Raw genomic sequence first — 19830 nt, 5'->3', positions numbered from 1 at the left:
CCACTGATCCCAGTGCCCCACACTTGCCATCGTACCATTGTGTCACCTTCCTGCTCCCTGAGACTCAGCCTGAGGAAGCCACAGGCCCCTCCCATACTGGGGAGTCTAGGATGTGGCTGATCTGAGTCCAGGCTAGAGGGAGGGTGAAGGATAACCACAGGGGATTTCCCTACACTGGGATTTCAAGAGTCCCCTCTCAGGAGGGATTGTCTTAGTTGGGGTATGTCTGTCTGTGAGGAATAGGAAACTATTAAATCCTTTTCAAACCAAAGGATATAACTTGGGAGAGCAGCCAAGGGCAGGAGTGAAATTCAAGTTGGGGCTCAGGGCTCCCCTCTCTCACCTCCACTACCTCAAGTCTCTGTTCTCCCTCAGTCAGCTTACCACCACATTTTGCCACCTTTCAGTTCAAATCCCCACACTCCTCTTACTTTCCCAGTCTATGTCCCAAAGCCACTGGGACACTTAGTTAGGGGTCTAATCTGGCCCAATTGGCAGGGACTACCCAAAGGCATATGGGTTAGAGGACTGTCATGATTAGTGCGGGGCCTGCTGAATAGAATAAGAGTCTGATTGGTAGAGACCTACCCTCAGTGACCAGGATAGGTTTGTCTTTGGCCTGCATTTACTGATAGATGAGTAGGGCTTCAGCCAAGCCACTTGTTTCTAAGTCTGTTTCCTAACTCACAGCTGTTGGGATGTGCCTCAGTTTACACAGCATATGATCTCATCATGGATCATGCATGGGAAAACTGAGGCCCTAGGAGTGACATGATTATCCCATCCCACAGCTGGTAGAAATGGATTCCTCTCCCCTCCCAGTGTCCCCAGAGCCCTTCTCCACATTGCCAGCTTCCCAGGGCAGCATACCTTGGCCCCCAAAGAGCAGCATTCAGATTTGAGGGATCTGGGAAGCCTTGGACCAAGGGCCGGTTGCTCTGGGCATTCAGGTAGACCCCAAGGAACACAAAGGAGCCCTTGCTCCTCTCCCTGAAGCTGGGTGCTGCTGTCTCTTATTGCCCCATGTGGGAATAACCCCTTGAGGGACAGCCCTGCTGCCTGCAGGCGGAGGCAGGTTAAAAGCTGGGCTCTGGAGCCCAACACAGACCTGATCCAAACCTCCTGCCACCGCTCAAGCTACACACCCCTGGGCACCTTGCCTCCTTCCCTGCCTACAGCTTATCTATGAGAGGGATAATCCTGGCCCTGGCCCTAGGAATAACTGTGAGGAGTGGAATGGGTGAAGTCATTTATCCTGGCAGCCAGTGGTAGTATGTCTTGCTGGGCCCTGGCCCTTCTGGGCTCCCATCTAGGATGGCCACTGCTGAGTCACCTGCTCTGGGCTGCCCTCAGCCTCTTCTGACCCTGGGGTGTGCTGTTCTTTCTAGTCCATCGGGGACCACCCAGGCCTCATTTGGTTAGTCCCTATTCTTTGTAGCCCCTCACCAGATGGGGTAGCTGGGAGCTATTTCCCGGTGGCCTTAAAGGAGGCGTAGACAGATTTCTTTTTTTTTTTTTTTTTTTTTTTTTTGTAGAGACAGAGTCTCACTGTACCGCCCTCGGGTAGAGTGCCGTGGCGTCACACGGCTCACAGCAACCTCTAACTCTTGGGCTTACGCGATTCTCTTGCCTCAGCCTCCCGAGCAGCTGGGACTACAGGCGCCCGCCACAACGCCCGGCTATTTTTTTTTTTTTGTTGCAGTTTGGCCGGGGCTGGGTTTGAACCCGCCACCCTCAGCATATGGGGCCGGCGCCCTACTCACTGAGCCACAGGCGCCGCCCGACAGATTTCTATTACCCCTCAATCCCTGTCAACTGAGCTCTGAGAAAGGCCAAGGGTGTTTTTGTTTTTAAAAATTTTTATTGCTAGGCCAGGCGTGGTAGCTCATGCCTATAATTCTAGCATTTTAGGAGGTAGAGATGGGTAGAGTGCTTGAGCTCAGGAGTTCCAGACCAGCCTGTTCAAGAGCGAGACCTCATCACTACTAAAATTGGAAAAACTAGCCTGGTGTTGTGGAGGATGACTGGGCAAAACTGAAAAAAGTTATTGCCTTTTCTTGAGGGAAACTTACTGGAAATTTGACAAATTCCCAAAAGAATATAAGCTCTAGGCACCCCAGTTTCCTAGTTTCTCAGGAAATAGAGGGGGAGCTGTCTCCTTGGCAGGCTCAGTTTTTCTCCCACAGTCCTTTCTGGAGAAACCCAGTCTAAATGTTACCAGTTTTTGATTCTCAGCCTGGAAATTACCCCAGCTGCAACCCTTGCCCTGCAATGTGGGGCATTGCAGCAGTGATTTGCAGACTCAAGCAGGCGTCAGAATCACCAAGGCAAATGTGACAATGTAGATTCCCGGCCCGCAGCTGATAGAAAGCTGGAGCAGATCTGTGAGGCTGGGGTTTTTAACTCCACCTAAGGGATTGTGATGAGTTGCAGAGCATTTGCAGCCATTCAGCGAAATGACCACCAGAGGGCGCCAAGAGCCGGTCTGAGCCGGTCTTGTCCACCAGGCAGGTTGCTGTCATTAAGGATCAGACTACAACACAGGGGTGAGCGTATTTCCGTAGGCAAGATCTTCTGCAGGAGAAGGAAGCCCAGTGACAGGAAAGAGGATTATAGCTCACACTGGGCACTTGGCTGGGCCTTGGTCCTTGCGTCCCTGGATTCCAGAACTTAGAAGCCAGGGCTCTGCCTGTAACCTGGGTAACCTGTCCTGCCCTGGGGCACGCTATTTACAACCCTAAACTCAGAGAGCGACTGTCGATTTGGGTGAGAAAACCGAGACCAATCAGGGGTAAAGGCTCAGGGACAGCTACTCTGCCTTCCAGCCCAGGGCTCTGTCCCATCAGGGCCAGAGGCAGGGAGTGGACCTCAGGAAGTCCAGCTATGAGTCAGCTACCAGCACTTAAGGGACAGGACGGGGGCTGCTGACTGGGGATGGATGCCGGCTGCCTGCTTCCGCAGCTGTGGGTATCTCTGGTGATTCAGTTTCCCTCTGCTGGCAGGAGAGGGGACTCCGCCCAGGGCTGGTAGGCTGGGAGGATGCTGGGGCTAGGGAGGGGTGATGGCGATGGAGGGGCTTTAAGGGATTCCATAAATCCTCTGCTGGATGCCGAGGTCCCATGAGGTCATTGTGGCCAGAGATCAGGTGGGCCTGAGACTAGTCTTGGGTCCTGAGTCCCTGCTCAATGTCCAGCTCTTTGAAGATAGCTTGGGCGGCCATGTGGGATACCCCAGTGTCTCTAGCACTATGTATTGGTTTATATGGGGCGCTCGATTTTGCGCTGGGTGGGAAGGGCCTGATCTCCCCTGTGGCGGGGACATACAGGCTGACCACTCCAGCTAAGGGAGCTCTATTGAGCACACGCTCAGGCCGAGAGCCCAGGAGGCGCTAACAGGGGAATGTCAGCCTGCGGGGGAGGAACCGGGAGGGGGCGCGGTGGGGGTGGAGCGAGCCAGCCCACCCCACTCTGGGGGCGGGGCCAGGCCGGGAACCCCGGCTCAACCCAACTTTCCGGTTAGGACGCGGGCGGCGGCCTTGGCGGCAGGGTAGGCGGGGCCGCTCCCGCCGGGCCGGTCCCGAACTGGATTGGAGCCTGGCGGGAGCTGCTGCCGGAGCCGGAGCCACAGCTAGCAGTCGGAGCCTCAGGGAGCCAAAGCTAAAGCGTCGGCCTTGCTGGAGCAGAGCCGAGCTCACCACCTAGCACAGGCCGGAGCACGTCTCCCTCACTGCCTGGGACTGGAGGAAAGAGCTGCAACCTTTCAGGTATCGGTGGGGAGGGAATCCTGACTGCCCCTCCCAGGCCTGGTCACGGCGTGAGCACGCAGGAGTTCCCGCTGTCTGGATACCCACCCTAACGGCCTGAGGACCGAAGAGAAAAAGGGAGTGAGGAGTCCATCTAAGAGCATCGCTTGGGCACTAGGCGCGGAGGAGAGTGGAGACCTCCTGGCACAGGGTAGAAGTGCCGGGCTTGAGCATCGTAGAGGCAGCCACGACCTTGGCTCTGTCTCGAGCACGGTCATGTCAGCTCCCAGACCTCACCGGGCACAGGCCTGGCACAAGTAAACAGTGCTTTCACCTGAGACTGGGGACAGGGGCAGAGGAACCCGGATCAGGCCTTGCCCACAGCCGAGCTCACTAGCAGCCCAGAGCTGGTCACTGGGCTGCCCACTTTCTGCCCTAGTCCCGCTGGTGCGGATGTGCCACCCCCCACTGGAGCACCATGATGCCAGGATGACCTCAGGTGAAGCAGCAGCATTAGCTGGTGGTGCTCAGGTGGCGAGGCCCTCGGAGTGGCCTCCTGGCAGCCCCCAGGCCCTTGGGCAACTTGGCCGAGCCCGGGTGGCCATGGCAGCACTGGTGTGGCTGTTGGCAGGAGCCAGCATGTCAAGCCTCAACAAGTGGATCTTCACTGTGCACAGCTTCAGACGGCCCCTGCTGCTCTCAGCACTGCACATGCTGGCAGCAGCACTGGCATGCCACCGGGGGGCACAGCGCTCCATGCCAGGTGGCACCCGCTGCCGTGTGCTACTGCTCAGCCTCACCTTTGGCACCTCAATGGCCTGTGGCAACGTGGGACTGAGTGCCGTGCCTCTGGACCTAGCTCAGCTGGTCACCACCACCACACCACTGTTCACAATGGCCCTGTCAGCACTGCTGCTGGGCCGTCGTCGTCACCACCCGCTTCAGTTGGCTGCCATGGGACCCGTCTGCCTTGGGGCTGCCTGCAGCCTGGCTGGAGAGTTCCGGGTGCCTCCCACGGGCTGTGGTTTCCTGCTGGTAGCCACGTGCCTCCGAGGCCTCAAGTCTGTTCAGCAGAGTGAGTTGCCTGGGTCACTGTCTGAGGAGGTGGGGTACAGGCAGGTGTGTGCCTGGATGGCCCTGTGTGAGGTGTGGGTGTTATCCCATTTTACTGATGAGGAAACCAAGGCTCATGACTTTGGAGGAGGTAGAAACTGAGGCTCAGAGAAGGCAACAGCTCAGTGAGTTCCAGGGCCCAAGCTAAGGCTCTGGAGTATTTAATAGCAGTTGCCAGTGATCTGTGCCCCATGTTTTGTCAAGCCCTTTATCTCTCAGATCCCCCTCCTGCCCCTGATTAAAGTAGTAGTATTTTGTCCCCGTTTGATAGAGAGATGGCCAGAAAAAGGCAAGATTTCAACCAGTCAGACTCCCTATTGTCCAAGTGAGGTGTAGAGTCAGGTTGCAGAGGGAAAATGTAGGAGAGGACAGGAGGGCCAGGTGGGCTGGGATTTGGAAGGCAAGAGGCTCAGCTAACTCTGGGTATAGCTGGTGTGTACCAGAAGCTACAGTGTGCTGGGTATTAACCATTAGTTGTCATGGCAACCACCACCTTCATCTCCATTTTATTGACGATGGGACTGAGACCTAGAAAAGTTCATGATTTACACAGGGTCACATGGCTCCTAAGGACTCAAAGCTAGTCTGTGTCATCCCAGACACTGGTTCTGGTGAAAGGGAGCAATGGGCTCTGGGGGGGTAAGGCCAAGGTTCTAGGCCTAAATCCTTCCATATTCTTCTCCCTGAGAGTAGAAGCTGGCTTTCTGGCTGTCCTACTGAGGGGCAGCTGAGTCACAGCCCCCACCCCTCTCTCCACCTTAACCCAAGGTAGTTATGGGGGAGGCCAGGGTGCCCACTCAGGGTGAGGAGGCCTGGGTTCCAGCCATAACTTTGCTCATACTTGTTGGTTGACCTTGGGCAGGTCTGATCTTCTCTGGGTCTCAGTCTTCCCACCTGTTCAGTGGAAGATGGTGAGAGCTGATGGAGTCCAGGTGGACTCTTGCTCTCCCTTCTTCCTCTGAGATCCTATGACCCAGGCCTGCGAGATTAAAGAGGGGCTCTGAGGGTACTGGCCTGGGGGAGTGAGTAGCCTGCAACTGGGTAAGGTTGAAGTCAGAACCTATCCTTGCCTGGAATCTTCAGAGCTAAGACCCAGAGGCCCTGTCCTCCTCTTGCCAGGCCATGGGACAGAGCCAAAGCTCAGTTCTATTTTTGCCCACAGGTTACATGAGAACTGGGGACTGAGCTAGAGCATGAGCTCTGGGCTTGAAGTTGGCACTGGGAAACCTGACTCTGTACGGCCCTCCTGGAAATGGCCACAGGGCTGTGATGGTCCCCACTGCCCCTTCTGAGGCCAGTGCTCTTTACACAGGGCCCCTGGCACTCTGGCCTGCAGGAGAGGCTATGGCTGGCCAGAACTCAGGCACATGGGCAGAATGGCATATGCCTGGCATCTGGTCACTTCTTGATTTCTGCTAGTTCCCTCCTACTCTTCCAAGTCTCAACTCCCTCACCCCCAGGCAGGTTGGGAGCTTGCTTTGGCCTCCACAGCTCTCTCTCCTTCCCCCATTGTGGTTCTGGATGCCCTGTCCCATGCCACTTGGTTACCTGTCTGCTTCCCACCAGACAGGCGTAGGGCAACTCTGTGTCCCTAGCACCTGGCCCAGGTCCTTGCACAGAGCAGGTACTCCTTAAGTGATATATTTATTGACAGCTGGATTGGTAGGCTGCTTAAGTTACATGGCTCAGGGTGCTTAGGAGACTGGAGGCCCGCTAACAGGGCTGGGGCCCTGCAGAAATGGGAGAGGACCAGAATAGAGTCAGGAGCTGAGAAATGGGTTTTTTGAACAGAATGGAGCCAGAGGCTGAGAAATGGCAGTGGGGGTGTGGGGTTGTTTGTTTTAATTTTTTTTTTTTTTTTTTTTTTTGAGACAGAGTCTCACTATGTCATCCTCAGTAGAGTGCAGTGGTGTCACAGCTCACAGCAACCTCAAACTCTTGGGCTTAAGGAATTCTCTTGTCTCAGCCTCCCAGGTAGCTGGGACTATAGGTGCCCACCACAACACCCAACTATTTTTTGGTTATATCTGTCATTGTTGTTTGGCAGGCCTGGGCTGGATTTGAACCTGCCAGCTCTGGTGTATGTGGCTGGCGCCCTAGACGCTAAGCTACAGGCACTGAGCCTGTTTTATTGCAGTTTGGCTGGAGCCAGCTATTTTTGTTGTTGTTGTTGTTGCAGTTTGGCTGGGGCCGGGTTTGAACCCACCACCTTTGGTATATGGGGCCGGCGCCCCACTCACTGAGCCACAGGTGCCACCCAATTTTAATTTTTTTTGAGACAAAGTCTCAAGCTATTGGCCTGGTAAAGTGCCATGGCATCACAGCTCACAGCAACCTCCAACTCTTGGGCTTAAGTGATTCTCTTGCCTCAGCCTCCCATGTAGCTGGGACTACAGGCACCCACCACAATGGCTGGCTATTTTGTTGTTATTGTTATTGCAGTTGTCATTGTTGTTTTAGCTGGCCCAGGCAGGGTTTGAACCCACCAGCCTCGGTGTATGTGGCCAGCACCCTACCCACTGAGCAACAGGCGCTGCCTAAGAAATCAGTTTCTACTGCCAGAGGCTCCACAGGGGGCACAGGGCCAAATGCAGACTAGAGTGTAAATGGCAGATGCCAGCTCTTTTCCTGAAAATAGGAAGAGACCGTGGGAGAAGACAGGAAGAAGAGGGAAGCCCAAGCAGCCATGGGCAGGGCCAGCGGCTTTCTTTCTGCCTGGGCCAGTTGCAGGAGAGAGGGATGATGCCCACAGAAAGGCTGGAAAATGGGAAGCCAGCTTGCTGAACCTATTCTTACCTGGAACCACTTGTGTCACAGAGCGGCCTGGCTGGGTCCCTGGTCTCTGAGCTCTTAGGCTGACTGGGGAGATGTAGTCAGAAGCAGAGATCACAATGAGAGGAGAGAAGTTCTAGAGCCAAGGTGGTTACAGGTGTGGTGGGCCAGTTCCTTCTCCCGGGGGAGCACTGAAAAGGCTGCTTAGGGGACAGGGTCTGCAGTGTTGATAACAATGATGTGATCAAGCTGGCAACATTTGCTGAGCCCTCTGTAGGCTGTGCCAGTTCTTCACACTGATAGAGCAGGGAAAGGTGTTCTGGGTCTGAGAAACAGGCTGTGCCAGGGCACAGGGTATCAGGCAACAGGAACCTAGTGTGAGGATCATGGCAGCTATGGAGGTGAGCAGTTACCACAGGGCATCGGGCTCTGTGTCCAGCACTTCACATGCCCCTCTGAGGGGTGTCGTTACCCTCCCCCTACTGCACACAAGGAAACAGAGGCATGGAGAGAGGGTGAGGACCTAATATCACCTAGCTAGTGAAGGAGCAAAAGAAACAAGTCAGTAGACGTGCACAGGATGTACAGAAGGTTCAGCTGTTGTGTGCATATGGTAGAAGCTTGAGTGGGTTCTGAGGAAGCAAGAGGACAGGCTGACATTTTGGGAGCCTCAAGAAGGAGTGAATCACCTCTGACAGTGGATCAATGCGTTTTCCATGAGCTGCGGAAGTGGAGGTGAAGGGTTGGGTAGCTTGCATAGCAAGCGCCAGGTTAGAACCTTCCTGCCTAGCTGCCTTGCAAAGGGTGAAATTCAACAAAGGTGAAGTTCACCAGAAACCCCAAATGCCTTCCTGGAATGGGAACCTCAATAGGCAGGCTACAGACAGCTCGTAATGGCTAAATTTGGAGCCAAAAAGCAAGAGGTATTCTAATTATCTGTTCATTTCTAGAAATGCTTGAGCTGGAGGGACTGTTGCCTAGAGAACAAAGCCAAACATCAGAATGAAATTGAGAGAGAAGTAAAATGTCCTATTCTAAGCTTAGGCTATGAGTAAGCATCTCCTTGGCTCTTTGGAAAGTGTGTGTCAGTAAATGCAGAGATTCAGAGAGCCCTGGGAGGGGACCTGTATGGATTCCTCATCTCTCTCCACTAAAAGTTGGAGAGGGCCCATGCCATCATTGCCCTCATACAAACACTGTAATTTCAGCAGGGCTGTATGTAGTTTGATTATGGCACTAACTCCTTGGCAAATTGGCTGGGTGGTAGCTCATGTACACACAGGCACGTACAGGTACACATTTATACCATGCAAGATGGCAGGATCCTCTTTCCTTACAAAAGTAAAAGGTTCTCTCTTAGTCCTGCGTTCATCTCCACACGTCCCAGTGTTGATAGCCAAAAATGCTAATTGTCAGCTATAAACAGTTTTAGCCAAGAGCCCACAATTACTTTCTTTTTTCCTTGTCATGTCCATGGTCGTAAATGAATGAAACAATGAATGAACCCACCATTTTGATCCAAACAACTTTTTTTTTTTTTTTTTTTTTGAGACAGAGTCTCACTATGTCACCCTCCATAGAGTACCCTGGCGTCACAGCTCACAGCAACCTCAAACTCTTGGGCTTAAGCAATTCTCTTGCATCGGCCTCCCAAGTAGCTGAAACTACAGGCACCTGCCACAATGCCTGGCTATTTTGGGGTTGTAGTTGTTATTGTTGTTTGGCAGGCCCGGGCTGGGTTCAAACCCGCCAGCTCCGGTGTATGTGGCTGGCACCCTAGCCACTGAGCAACAGGCGCCAAGCCTGATCCAAACAACTAATTATTATTATTATTTTTTTTTTAAGACAGAATCTCAAGCTGTTCCCCTGGGTAGAGTGCCATGGTGTCCCAGCTCACAGCAACCTCTAACTCTTGGGCTCAAGCGATCCTCTTGCCTCAGTTTTTCTATTTTAGTAGAGTTGGGGTCTTACTTTTGCTCAGGCTGGTCTCAAACTTGTGAGCTCAGGCTATCCACACACCTTGACCTGATCCGGATCCACACACATCTCAGAGTGCTGGGATTACAGGTGTGAGCCACTGTGCCCAGCCCTTTATTTTTATTTTTATTTTTTTGAGACAGAGTCTCACTCAGTCACCCTGAGTAGAGTACCATGATGTCATAGCTCACAGCAACCTGCAACTCTTGGGCTCAAGCGATATAATCCACTTGCCTCTTGAGTAGCTGGGACTATAGGCACCCACCACTACGCCCAGCTAATTTCTCTATTTTTTAGTAGAGATGAGGTCTCGCTTTTGTTCAGGCTGGTATCAAACTCCTGAGCTCAAGCGATCCACCACCTTGGCCTCCCAGAGTGCTAGGATTATAGGCGTGAGCCATTCCTGACCACAACTTATTATTTTAAAACTCTCCTCTTCTTTTAATGTAAAGGCCACATCGGTAGTAAGTGGCAGAGCTGGGACCCTCTGCTGGCCCATCCTTGCTATGGTAGCTAGAACTATAGTGTTGAGTTCTGGTGGGTGTGATAAGGGCTCAGGCCACAAAATGTGGTCAGGGACACTTGGTGCAGGGACTTCAAAGCTGGCTTAAGAACCTAGGAAATTTTCCTCCAGGGATAGGACCTGAAGAATTTTTCTTTTTTGGAGTTGCTTCTTGTGTTTACTGATCATTTGGCTATCCCAAGCAAGATTATTGCTTCAGCCTGTGGGAAATGGCTTATAGTAAGAGACTTATTTATGTTTAATATTTACTGAAAATGTACCTTAAATGTATTTTAAACCCGTATAAGGTATTACAACAACCCCAGGTATTAGGCTTTATGATTAGCCAACTTTCCAGATGAGGAAACCGAAGCTTCCAGAGGTTAAGTGACTCTCAAGAGCCCAGGTCACAGCTGCACATAGGACACAGGCGTGGACATAGGTCATAAACCCAGGTGGTTTGACTCTGATGCTTGACTGCCCTGTTTCAGAGTAGGAGCCACTAATCCTGCCTGAGGGGTAGGGAGTAGGCTTCTTACAGGATCAGCCATGGAGTCATACTGGGTTGGCTTAGTGGCAGTGGTCTCCCTGAGTGCTGATGGCTGCTGTCCTGGTTGCAGGTGCCCTGCTGCAGGAGGAAAGGCTGGACGCGGTGACTTTGCTGTATGCCACCTCGCTGCCCAGTTTCTGCCTGCTTGCGGGTGCGGCACTGGTCTTGGAGGCTGGTGCGGCCCCACCGCCCACTCCTGATGACTGTCGCCTCTGGGCCTGTATCCTGCTCAGCTGCCTCCTCTCTGTGCTCTACAACCTGGCCAGCTTCTCCCTGCTGGCCCTCACCTCAGCCCTCACCGTCCATGTCCTGGGCAATCTCACCGTCGTGGGCAACCTCGTCCTATCCAGGTTCTTGTTTGGCAGCTGCCTCAGTGCCCTTAGCTATGTGGGCATTGCACTGACTCTTTCAGGAATGTTCCTTTACCACAACTGCGAGTTTGTGGCCTCCTGGGCTGCCCGCTGGGGACTGTGGTGGAGAGACCAGCCTGGCAAGGATCTTTGAGACCTGGAGGAACTCCGAGTCTACCTGGGACAGACCCAGACTGAATCTAACCTCAGCCAGTGGCCATAGGAAAAGTGGAGAACAGGCAGCTGCCACTGCTGGGGGCCGTGGGAGCGGGAGGCACCTTCTGGAAGGGCTGCCTCAAAGGCTGGAACAGGGACTTCAGAGAGACCTACCTCCTGTCCTTGCCTGCCTCACGCCCATCACAGACCCTGCTCACCACTGGATGGTGAGTCAAGCCTGGCACAGTCACTATGTTTGTTGGAGTAATTATTAGGATCAGTATCAACTAGAGCACCAAAAATTGCTGGGCAAACTTTGAAGACCTCAACATGTTACAATGACGATGATGGTGATCCTTGGCGGTTGCACCATCCTTCCTTCAGTGGGGGAGGCAGCTAGGGGTCCAGGGAAGGGCTTCTTTGCTGTCAGGTTCCTCTAGGGAGTCAGGTAGTATGTGCCAACTCTAGGCAGCTGCTGTGGCCTCACCTTTGGGCCCCCCAGTTTTGGGTCATCCGTCCTCAAATAAACTATTTTTGCTTGTACACCTGTGTCATTCTTTGGGTACACAGACAAGGGAATGTAGGGAGAAAGGTGTGCCACCCACACAGAAACTAGGACATCCTCCCTTACCCACTGCACCCGTCCAGGCTCACAACCCATCCCTTAGCTATGCCCTGGCTCCTCTTCTCCATCTTCCATGCAGCCCACTTTACCCAGAGGGATCTTTCTAAAATAGACACTCTGTGGCTCCTCACTGCTCGTGGGACAAAGTCAGAACTTCCTTTCCTAACTAACAGGTCTCTTAGGACCTGGCCCTGTGGCCTTGCCCAGCTCTCCCTTTTCTTCCCATTGGCTCTGCTTTCCAGCCTCACTGACTGCTTTTAGGTCCCCACTGTGCCGGCCCACACACCAGAGCCTTGGCAGTGCTGTTCCCTCTGTCTGGCACGCTCTTCCTACACTCCTCTCTTCTTATGGCTAAATCCTTGCTTGAGGGAGAAAACCCAAACATGCAACTCTCCTTTAGAAGAGATAACCAAAAAAGGAGGCCTGATGGTGAAAGGCCTTGCAGGGGAGCAGGGCTCTCATGTAGGAAAGCTAAGACAGGAATCCTAATGCCTAGAGGTAGCCCAGAGCCTCGTTACTGGCTGGCCCCCACTGGCTGTCTTGTTACCTCTCAGAGGCCTTCCCCAACTCTGTACACGTAAGTCGTCCTGCCCTGCTACCTCCCCTGAGACCATATGCTAAAAGTCACAAGGACCCAGCCTGGTGTGGGAAGACCTGGAACTAATCCTGCTCAGCCCATCTCACCGTGAGCCGCCCCTTTCTGAACCTCAGCTTCCAGGCCTAAAAAAATGGGTTGATGATCCCTATGGAGAGGATTCAAATGAGGAGCTTGGTGAGGCAGGTCCAGGAGTGAGGAAAGAGGTGATGGTGCAAGTTGGCTGTACCCCTGTCTTGGGCTTGTCACCCACTCCCTCTGGGATTCCAGATTTACCTAAAAAATGTCTCTTTTTTGTGTGAGGGTGGGATGCTAGACCAGGCTGGGGTGGGATTCAGGGAGGAATCATTCATTCCTTTCATTCCTTCACGTAACTAGAATTCACAAAGGGCCACTGTGCCAGCCAAGCATGAAGCTGGGCTGCAGGAAGGGTCAGCGTATGGCTAGATCGGGGGTGGACAGGGAGGGCCTCAGAGGACAGGCACAGGGTTTCCCGGCCCCAGGCTCCACCCAGGCTGGCCTTGCAGGAGGGGAAGTGGGCCTGGGCTGAGTCACCTACCACCCCCTCTCCCTGTGACTCAGAGATGCCATTGGCCCAGCCCAGTCCCTGTGCAGCTTGGGTACCTCTGGACTCAGGCTCTGCAAGGCAGGGCAGAGGGATAGATGGCTTTGGTTAGGCGGAGCCTCCTTGGTGACTCAGGACCTTTCTCTATCCCATGAGGGCCCACTGCCATAGGCGGAGCCTCCCTGCACCACCCTCACCCAGGCCTCTGGGCCTCATGGGGTGTATGGCTGATGGGTGTGCTTCCTGTCAGATCACAGCCTGCTGTGGTGGTTGTGAGGACAGGGTAACTAACTGGAGCTGTGCTTGATCTGGGAGCAGGTGTGTCACCAGATTCAGGACCACTGAGCATTGAGGTGATTCCCCTAAGGCCACAACCAAAGTCCTGCCTCTCTCTCCACCTGGCCTCATGTGTCACTGGAAATGAGGACCACAATGTTAAGTAGTGGGAGGGCTCGTGAGTGTTCCATTAAAAGGTTGTTGTCCCTCCAGGCTTTGCCTCTCACTACCTCTGTGCCTCAGGCAAGTCTCTTTACATCTCTGAACCTCAGCCTCTTCACCCAGTGCCTACAGGGAAGCAGGTGTCACCTTCCTTGGAAACCTCTCCCTTCCCCCTCCTCCCACACTATGCCAAGCCAAGCTAGGTCACCCCAGCTCTTTGCACATCTCCAGGCAGGATCCTGACTACATCCCACCCTCAGCTGAATTATTTTTTTTCCACTGGACTGGGCTCCAGAAGATCTCACTGTAGTCTTCCCAACACTGGCCCAAGTGTGGCATGAAATGGTTGGGAGAAAATACAAGTCAAGAACAGGAGCTCTTGGGAGAGGAGAGGAGGGAGGAGGATGAAGAGTCGTGGTGTATTGCACACCGCTTGGGTGCAGGACACAATTATAAGGGGAACTTTATCTAACAAATGTAATCAGTGTATCATAATTCTTTGTACCCCCAATTAATCCCAAACAATAATAAAATTTAAAAAAAAAGAAAGAAACAGGAGCTCTGGGTTCAAGTTCTGGCTCTGGCATGTCTAAGCTGTGTGACCTTGGACAAGGGCCTTCCTCTGCTGGGCCTCTGGAATAAGTGGGGTAGCAGAAGAACCTAACCTCCACCCAAATGCAGGAAGCTCTAATGGGCCAAGACATGGCAGTGCTTAGCAACAGTGCCTGAAACATAGTAAGTCCTCAATCGATGTTAGCAAACTGAGTCTCATCACATATGCTTCCAGGTCTTCCCTATGGCTTCCTGCTGTCTCCCCCACCTCTCCTTAGCCTTCCACTGCATTTTGAGAGTCCCCAGGGCATGGTGGAAGCTGGGGGAGCTGGATCTGTGCTGGGCATCCTGCCATTGTAGACTTCAGAACAAAGCCTTGTCTCAGCCCCAGCTGCCAGGGCACCCCTCCCGGCCTCCCCTGGTGCCCCTGGATTGTCATTCCAGAGGGCCAAGGCAAACAAGGCCTCTTCTTGCTCCCCACTCTGCACTCAAATCAGCTCAGGAATGTCAGATGCTTCATTATCATACTGTTCCTGCTTAGTTGCAAACACTTCCTGGAAATCACACAAAATACTTAACCGAGGGCCACTTAATGGAAAGCCATGGAAGGTTTTGAGCAGGAAAGAGCTATCATCTTCGATATACATTTCTTGAAAAGTAGACCTTCAGTTTAGTGTGCACGCTATGTGGAGGAATAATTGGTGGGGCTAGAGATAGCATTACCAAAAGCTCAGTACTTGTCTATGAGGCCCCATCAGAAGAACGAGGACAAGTGGTTGAGGAGAAGGAAAGAGAAATTTATTACTTTGCCAGCAAAGGAAGAAAATATAAGCCTGGCTCGGAGCCTGTTAGCACAGTGGTTACGGTGCAAGCCACATACACCAACGGTGGTGAGTTCGAACCCAGCGCGGGCCAGCTAAACCACTGTAACAACAACAACAAAAATAGCCAGGCCTTGTGGCAGGCACCTGTAGTCCCAGCTACTTGGGAGGCTGAGGCAAGAGAATTGTGTAAGCCCAAGAGTTTGAGGTTGCTGTGAGCTTGATGCCACGACACTCTATGGAGGGCAACATAGTGGGACGAAGGAAGGAAGGAGGGAAGGAGGGAAGGAAGGAAGGAGAGAGAAAAGAAAGAAAGAAAGGAGGGAGGGAGGGAGAAAATGTCAGCCTATATTCTCAAAGTTCCAAATTCATAAGGCAAAAATACAGAGCTTTTAAAAGAAGGGCCCTAAGTTCTAGACTATTGTTTTCAACTACAGTTAATGATTTTAAGTGTCCCATCTCTGCCTCCCATCTCCACCGAAGACAAAGCTGTGACCTCCACCCACCTGTCCTATGGCCACCAGGGCATCCCAACAGTTCAGCTGAGACACCTCTTGCCGCATAAAGAACAAAAAACATTCCCCTACCCCTCCTGACCACCCCTGAGGCAGAGATGCAGGTCTGTTTCCAAAAAGGGTGGAGGAAGTTTTTTTGTTTTTTTTTTTTGTAGAGACTCTTTATGGCCCTCTGTAGAGTGCCATGGCCTCACACAGCTCACAGCAACCTCCAACTCCTGGGCTTAAGCGATTCTCCTGCCTCAGCCTCCCGAGCAGCTGGGACTACAGGCGCCCGCCACAATGCCCGGCTATTTTTTGGTTGCAGTTTGGTGGGGGCCGGTTTTGAACCCACCACCCTCGGTATGTGGGGCCGGCGCCCTACCGACTGAGCCACAGGCGCCGCCCAGGGTGGAGGAAGTTTTAAAGGAACAGAAAACATTTTGCCATTTTTTTTTTCAGGTCATTCTCTCCATTCCATATTGTCACTCTCAATTTTGTGTTCGCATGTCTGTAGGAGGCAGGGAGACACGAGAAGACCTATTGTTGTGGTCCAGATGAGTAAATGATAGTGGGGATAGGGCTGGGTGCTGTGGGTATCAGTTATATTGATTTGGGGTAAAAATCTATCCCAAAACATTGTGGCTTAAAGCAATAAATGTATATGATCTCAGTTTGGGTAGTAGGTCAGGAATTTGGGTGTGGCTTTGTGGGATAGTTCTGGCTTAGAGTTTCTCACCAAATTGTAGGGAAGATTTTGGTCTGAGCTGCAGTCATCTGAAAGCATGACTGGGGCTGGAGGATTTACTTTCAAGACTGGTCCTTCACATGGCTGTTGGTTGGGGGCCTCCATTCCTTGCCATGTAGACTTCTCCATAGGGCTCCTTGAGTGTCTACATGACATGATAATGGGCTTCCACCAGAATGAGTGATTCAGAGCAAAGAGCCATGATACCTTGTTCTCAAAGATCATGCTCTGTCTTTTGTAATATTTTATTGGTTAGGTAGGTTAAGTTTATTTGGCCTGGGCCCTCCCATATTGACGACACAAGGGCAAGAATACCAAGAAGAAGAAAGAGCATGTTAGGACCTGGAGGGGCCGTGCAGGAGGAGGCGGCTGCCCCCAGCCCGGGCAACGCTAGGCCCCGGCGCCCGGAGGCACCACCGCTCCCCGCCTCCGTCGCCCGCGAGTCGGGAAGTCGGGGAGAATCTTCTCCCTCCCCCGGCCCGGCTCGCGCGGCGGGCGTGTCTGCTGCGCGCTGCCCGCTCGCCCCCCGATTGCGTCTCCGCTCCGCTCCAGCTTGAGGTTCTCGAAGCGTTGGGCCAGCCCCCAGCTCCCCGCGTTCTTAAGATTTGATAATGGGCTGCATTAAAAGTAAAGAAAACAAAACTCCAGCCATTAAAGATAGAACTGAAAACCCTCCAGAACCTGTCAGTACAAAGTGTCAGCCATTATGGAGCAGAACCTTCAGCAAAGGGAACATCAGTTAATTTTAGCAGTCTTTCCATAACGCCATTTGGAGGATCCTCAGGGGTGACACCTTTTGGAGGAGCATCTTCCTCATTTTCAGTGGTGCCAAGTTCATATCCTGCTGTTTTAACAGGTGGTGTTACTATCTTTGTGGCCTTATATGATTATGAAGCTAGAACTACAGAAGACCTTTCATTTAAGAAGGGTGAAAGATTTCAAATGATTAACAACACGGAAGGAGACTGGTGGGAAGCAAGATCAATTGCTACAGGAAAGATTGATTATATCCCTAGCAATTATGTAGCGCCTGCAGATTCCATTCAGGCAGAAGAACGGTATTTTGGCAAAAATGGGAAGGAAAGATGCTGAAAGATTACTTCTGAATCCTGGTAATCAATGAAGTATTTTCTTAGTAAGAGTGAGTGAAACTACTAAAGGTGCTTATTCCCTTTCCATTCGTGATTGGGATGAAGTAAGAGGTGACAATGTAAAACACTACAAAATTAGGAAACTTGACAATGGCGGATACTATATCACAACCAGAGCACAATTTGAAACTCTGCAAAAATTAGTGAAACACTATACAGAACATGCTGATAGACTATGTCACAAATTAACGACTGTGTGTCCAACTGTGAAACCTCAGACTCAAGGTCTAGCAAAGGATGCTTGGGAAATTCCTCGAGAATCTTTATGGCTAGAGGTTAAACTAGGACAAGGGTGTTTTGGTGAAGTATGGATGGGAACATGGAATGGAACAACAAAAGTAGCAATCAAAACACTAAAGCCAGGTACAATGATGCCAGAAGCTTTTCTTCAAGAAGCTCAAATAATGAAAAAATTAAGACATGATAAACTTGTTCCACTATATGCTGTCGTTCCTGAAGAGCCAATATACATTGTCACTGGATTTATGTCAAAAGGGAGCTTATTAAATTTCCTTAAGGAAGGAGATGGAAAGTATTTGAAGCTTCCACAACTGGTTGATATGGCTGCTCAGATTGCTGATGGTATGGCATATATTGAAAGAATGAACTATATTCACTGAGATCTTTGGACGGCTAATATTCTTGTAGGAGAAAATCTTGTATGCAAAATAGCAGATTTTGGGTTAACAAGGTTAATTGAAGACAATGAATGCACAGCAAGACAAGGTGCAAAATTTCCAATCAAATGGACAGCTCCTGAGGCTGCCCTGTATGGTCGATTTACAATAAAGTCTGATGTGTGGTCATTTGGAATTCTACAAACAGAACTGGTAGCAAAAGGCAGAGTGCCATATCCAGGTATGGTAAACCGTGAAGTGCTGGAGCAGGTGGAACGAGGATACAGGATGCCCTGCCCTCAGGGCTCTCCAGAATCCCTCCATGATTTGATGAATCAGTGTTGGAAGAAGGACCCTGATGAAAGACCAACATTTGAATATATACAGTCCTTCTTGGAAGACTACTTCATTGCTACAGAGCCACAGTACCAGCCAGGAGAAAATTTATAATCCAAGTAGCCTATTTTATATGCAGAAATCTGCCAAAATGTAAAGAACTTGTGTAGAGTTTCTCATGTACAGGAATCAAGAGAAGAAAATCTTTACTCTGCATGTTTTTCATGGTAAACTGGAATTCCAGACATGGTTGCACAAACCCACCTTTTTTCCCACAAGTGTTAAACTCTAAAGTACCAATGATGAATTTTCCAACTTATTTCAGGGTCCAAAGGAAACAGAACTAAGATACTGGTGATAGTGTGGTGTAATAGCATGGTAATGAAGAACAGCGAAGCTACTGCTCAAAAATCATTCTTTCTTTCATTCCCCAAACTCAGAATTGTTAAGAGGAAATTATTTATTGTTATAGACAAAACTTGGGAAATAAAAAGTTAATATCATAATAATATCTAAAATTAAAGAATGTCATAGGACCAAATAACTCCATTCCAGTTTTTAAAAATTTCTTGCATTTATTATTCTCGAAAGTTTTTCTTAAGTTAAATAGTCAGTATGCAATATTAATATATGCCTCCTTTTGCATGGAAATGGGCCAAGTTTTTCAGAAACAAAAAAGGAATATAGATAGCATCTAAAACTTGACTAAATGTTAGACCACAACAGTGAAATCTAAAAATATAATGCACTATGTTAATAATCATATTTATGGAACTGGAAAGTAGAATAAGAAAATTGTCACTTCAGTTATTTTATGAATAGTTCAATTTATAATAATGAAGGTTACTTCATTATAATAAAGATTATAATATTAAAAAGGATTAAGCAAGTTAATCTTTTATAAGGTTGCATTGTTTTTTTATAATATTTAAATCATTATTATAATAAAGATTATAATATTTTTTATAAAATTTAAATACTATAAAAATTAAATATTTTTATAAAAATATTTAAATATCATAAAAATTAAATATTTTTATAATATTTAATCTTTTATAAGGTTGCATTGATTTTTTTATAATATTTAAATCATTATTATAATAAAGATTATAATATTAAAAAAGGTTAAGCAAGTTAATCTTTTATAAGGTTGCATTGATTTTTTTTTTAAAGATAGTATATAATTGGGTGGCGCCTGTGGCTCAGTCCGTAGGGCGCCGGCCCCATATACCGAGGGTGACGGGTTCAAACCCGGCCCCGGCCAAACTGCAACCAGAAAATAGCCGGGCGTTGTGGCGGGCACCTGTAGTCCCAGCTACTTGGGAGGCTGAGGCAAGAGAATCACTGAAGCCCAGGAGTTGGAGGTTGCTGTGAGCTGTGTGAGGCCACGGCACCTCTACTGAGGGCCATAAAGTGAGACTCTGTCTCTAAAAAAAAAAAAAAAAAAAGATAGTATATAATTGAAATTGTACTATTCATTCCACACTTGATCTTAGCCAAAAGGCCGAGAAGCGATATACTATTCATTCCAAAGGGAATTCTTTTAATCTTTCAATAGCATGAAAAGAAGACCCAGCCTTTAATTAAACAGTTAAAAAAAAAATAGACTTGGTAGTGTGAGATGTTGCTAATGTGTTTTTATGGTGATGGGAGCCACAAATAGAAAATACCACAAATCCAGGGACATGAATGCACTTTTGTTTGTATTGAATATAAACGAATGGAG

General features: G+C 50.1%; 1 protein-coding gene and 2 pseudogenes across 2 annotated transcripts; 2 read left to right on the top strand and 1 right to left on the bottom strand.

Annotated features, from left to right (window-relative positions):
* The first annotated feature begins 1773 nt into the window (after positions 1–1773).
* On the top strand, positions 1774–11699 carry SLC35E4 (solute carrier family 35 member E4). Its single transcript, XM_053586854.1, has 2 exons — positions 1774–4817; positions 10727–11699. Exons 1-2 carry the CDS (start codon positions 4196–4198, stop codon positions 11158–11160), a joined length of 1056 nt encoding a protein of 351 aa, XP_053442829.1. The 5' UTR covers positions 1774–4195; the 3' UTR covers positions 11161–11699.
* Positions 11700–16611: 4912 nt separating this feature from the next.
* On the top strand, positions 16612–18820 carry LOC128583031 (tyrosine-protein kinase Yes-like; annotated as a pseudogene). Its single transcript, XR_008379367.1, has one exon. The product of XR_008379367.1 is annotated as a tyrosine-protein kinase Yes-like (transcript).
* A 636-nt stretch (positions 18821–19456) lies between these two features.
* LOC128585001 (uncharacterized) lies at positions 19457–19620 on the bottom strand (annotated as a pseudogene).
* Between the last annotated feature and the right edge of the window lie 210 nt (positions 19621–19830).

The sequence above is a fragment of the Nycticebus coucang genome, chromosome 4, assembly GCF_027406575.1.
Source record: "Nycticebus coucang isolate mNycCou1 chromosome 4, mNycCou1.pri, whole genome shotgun sequence".
In the NCBI taxonomy this organism is placed as follows: Eukaryota; Metazoa; Chordata; class Mammalia; order Primates; family Lorisidae; genus Nycticebus; species Nycticebus coucang.
This window is presented reverse-complemented; position numbering and strand designations above follow the sequence as displayed.

Coding starts and splice junctions, on each gene's coding strand:
- SLC35E4 (XM_053586854.1), top strand. CDS start 4,196: ATGTGCCACCCCCCACTGGAGCACCATGATGCCAGGATGACCTCAGGT. Junction 4,818..10,726: donor CCTCAAGTCTGTTCAGCAGA/GTGAGTTGCCTG, acceptor TCCTGGTTGCAG/GTGCCCTGCTGCAGGAGGAA.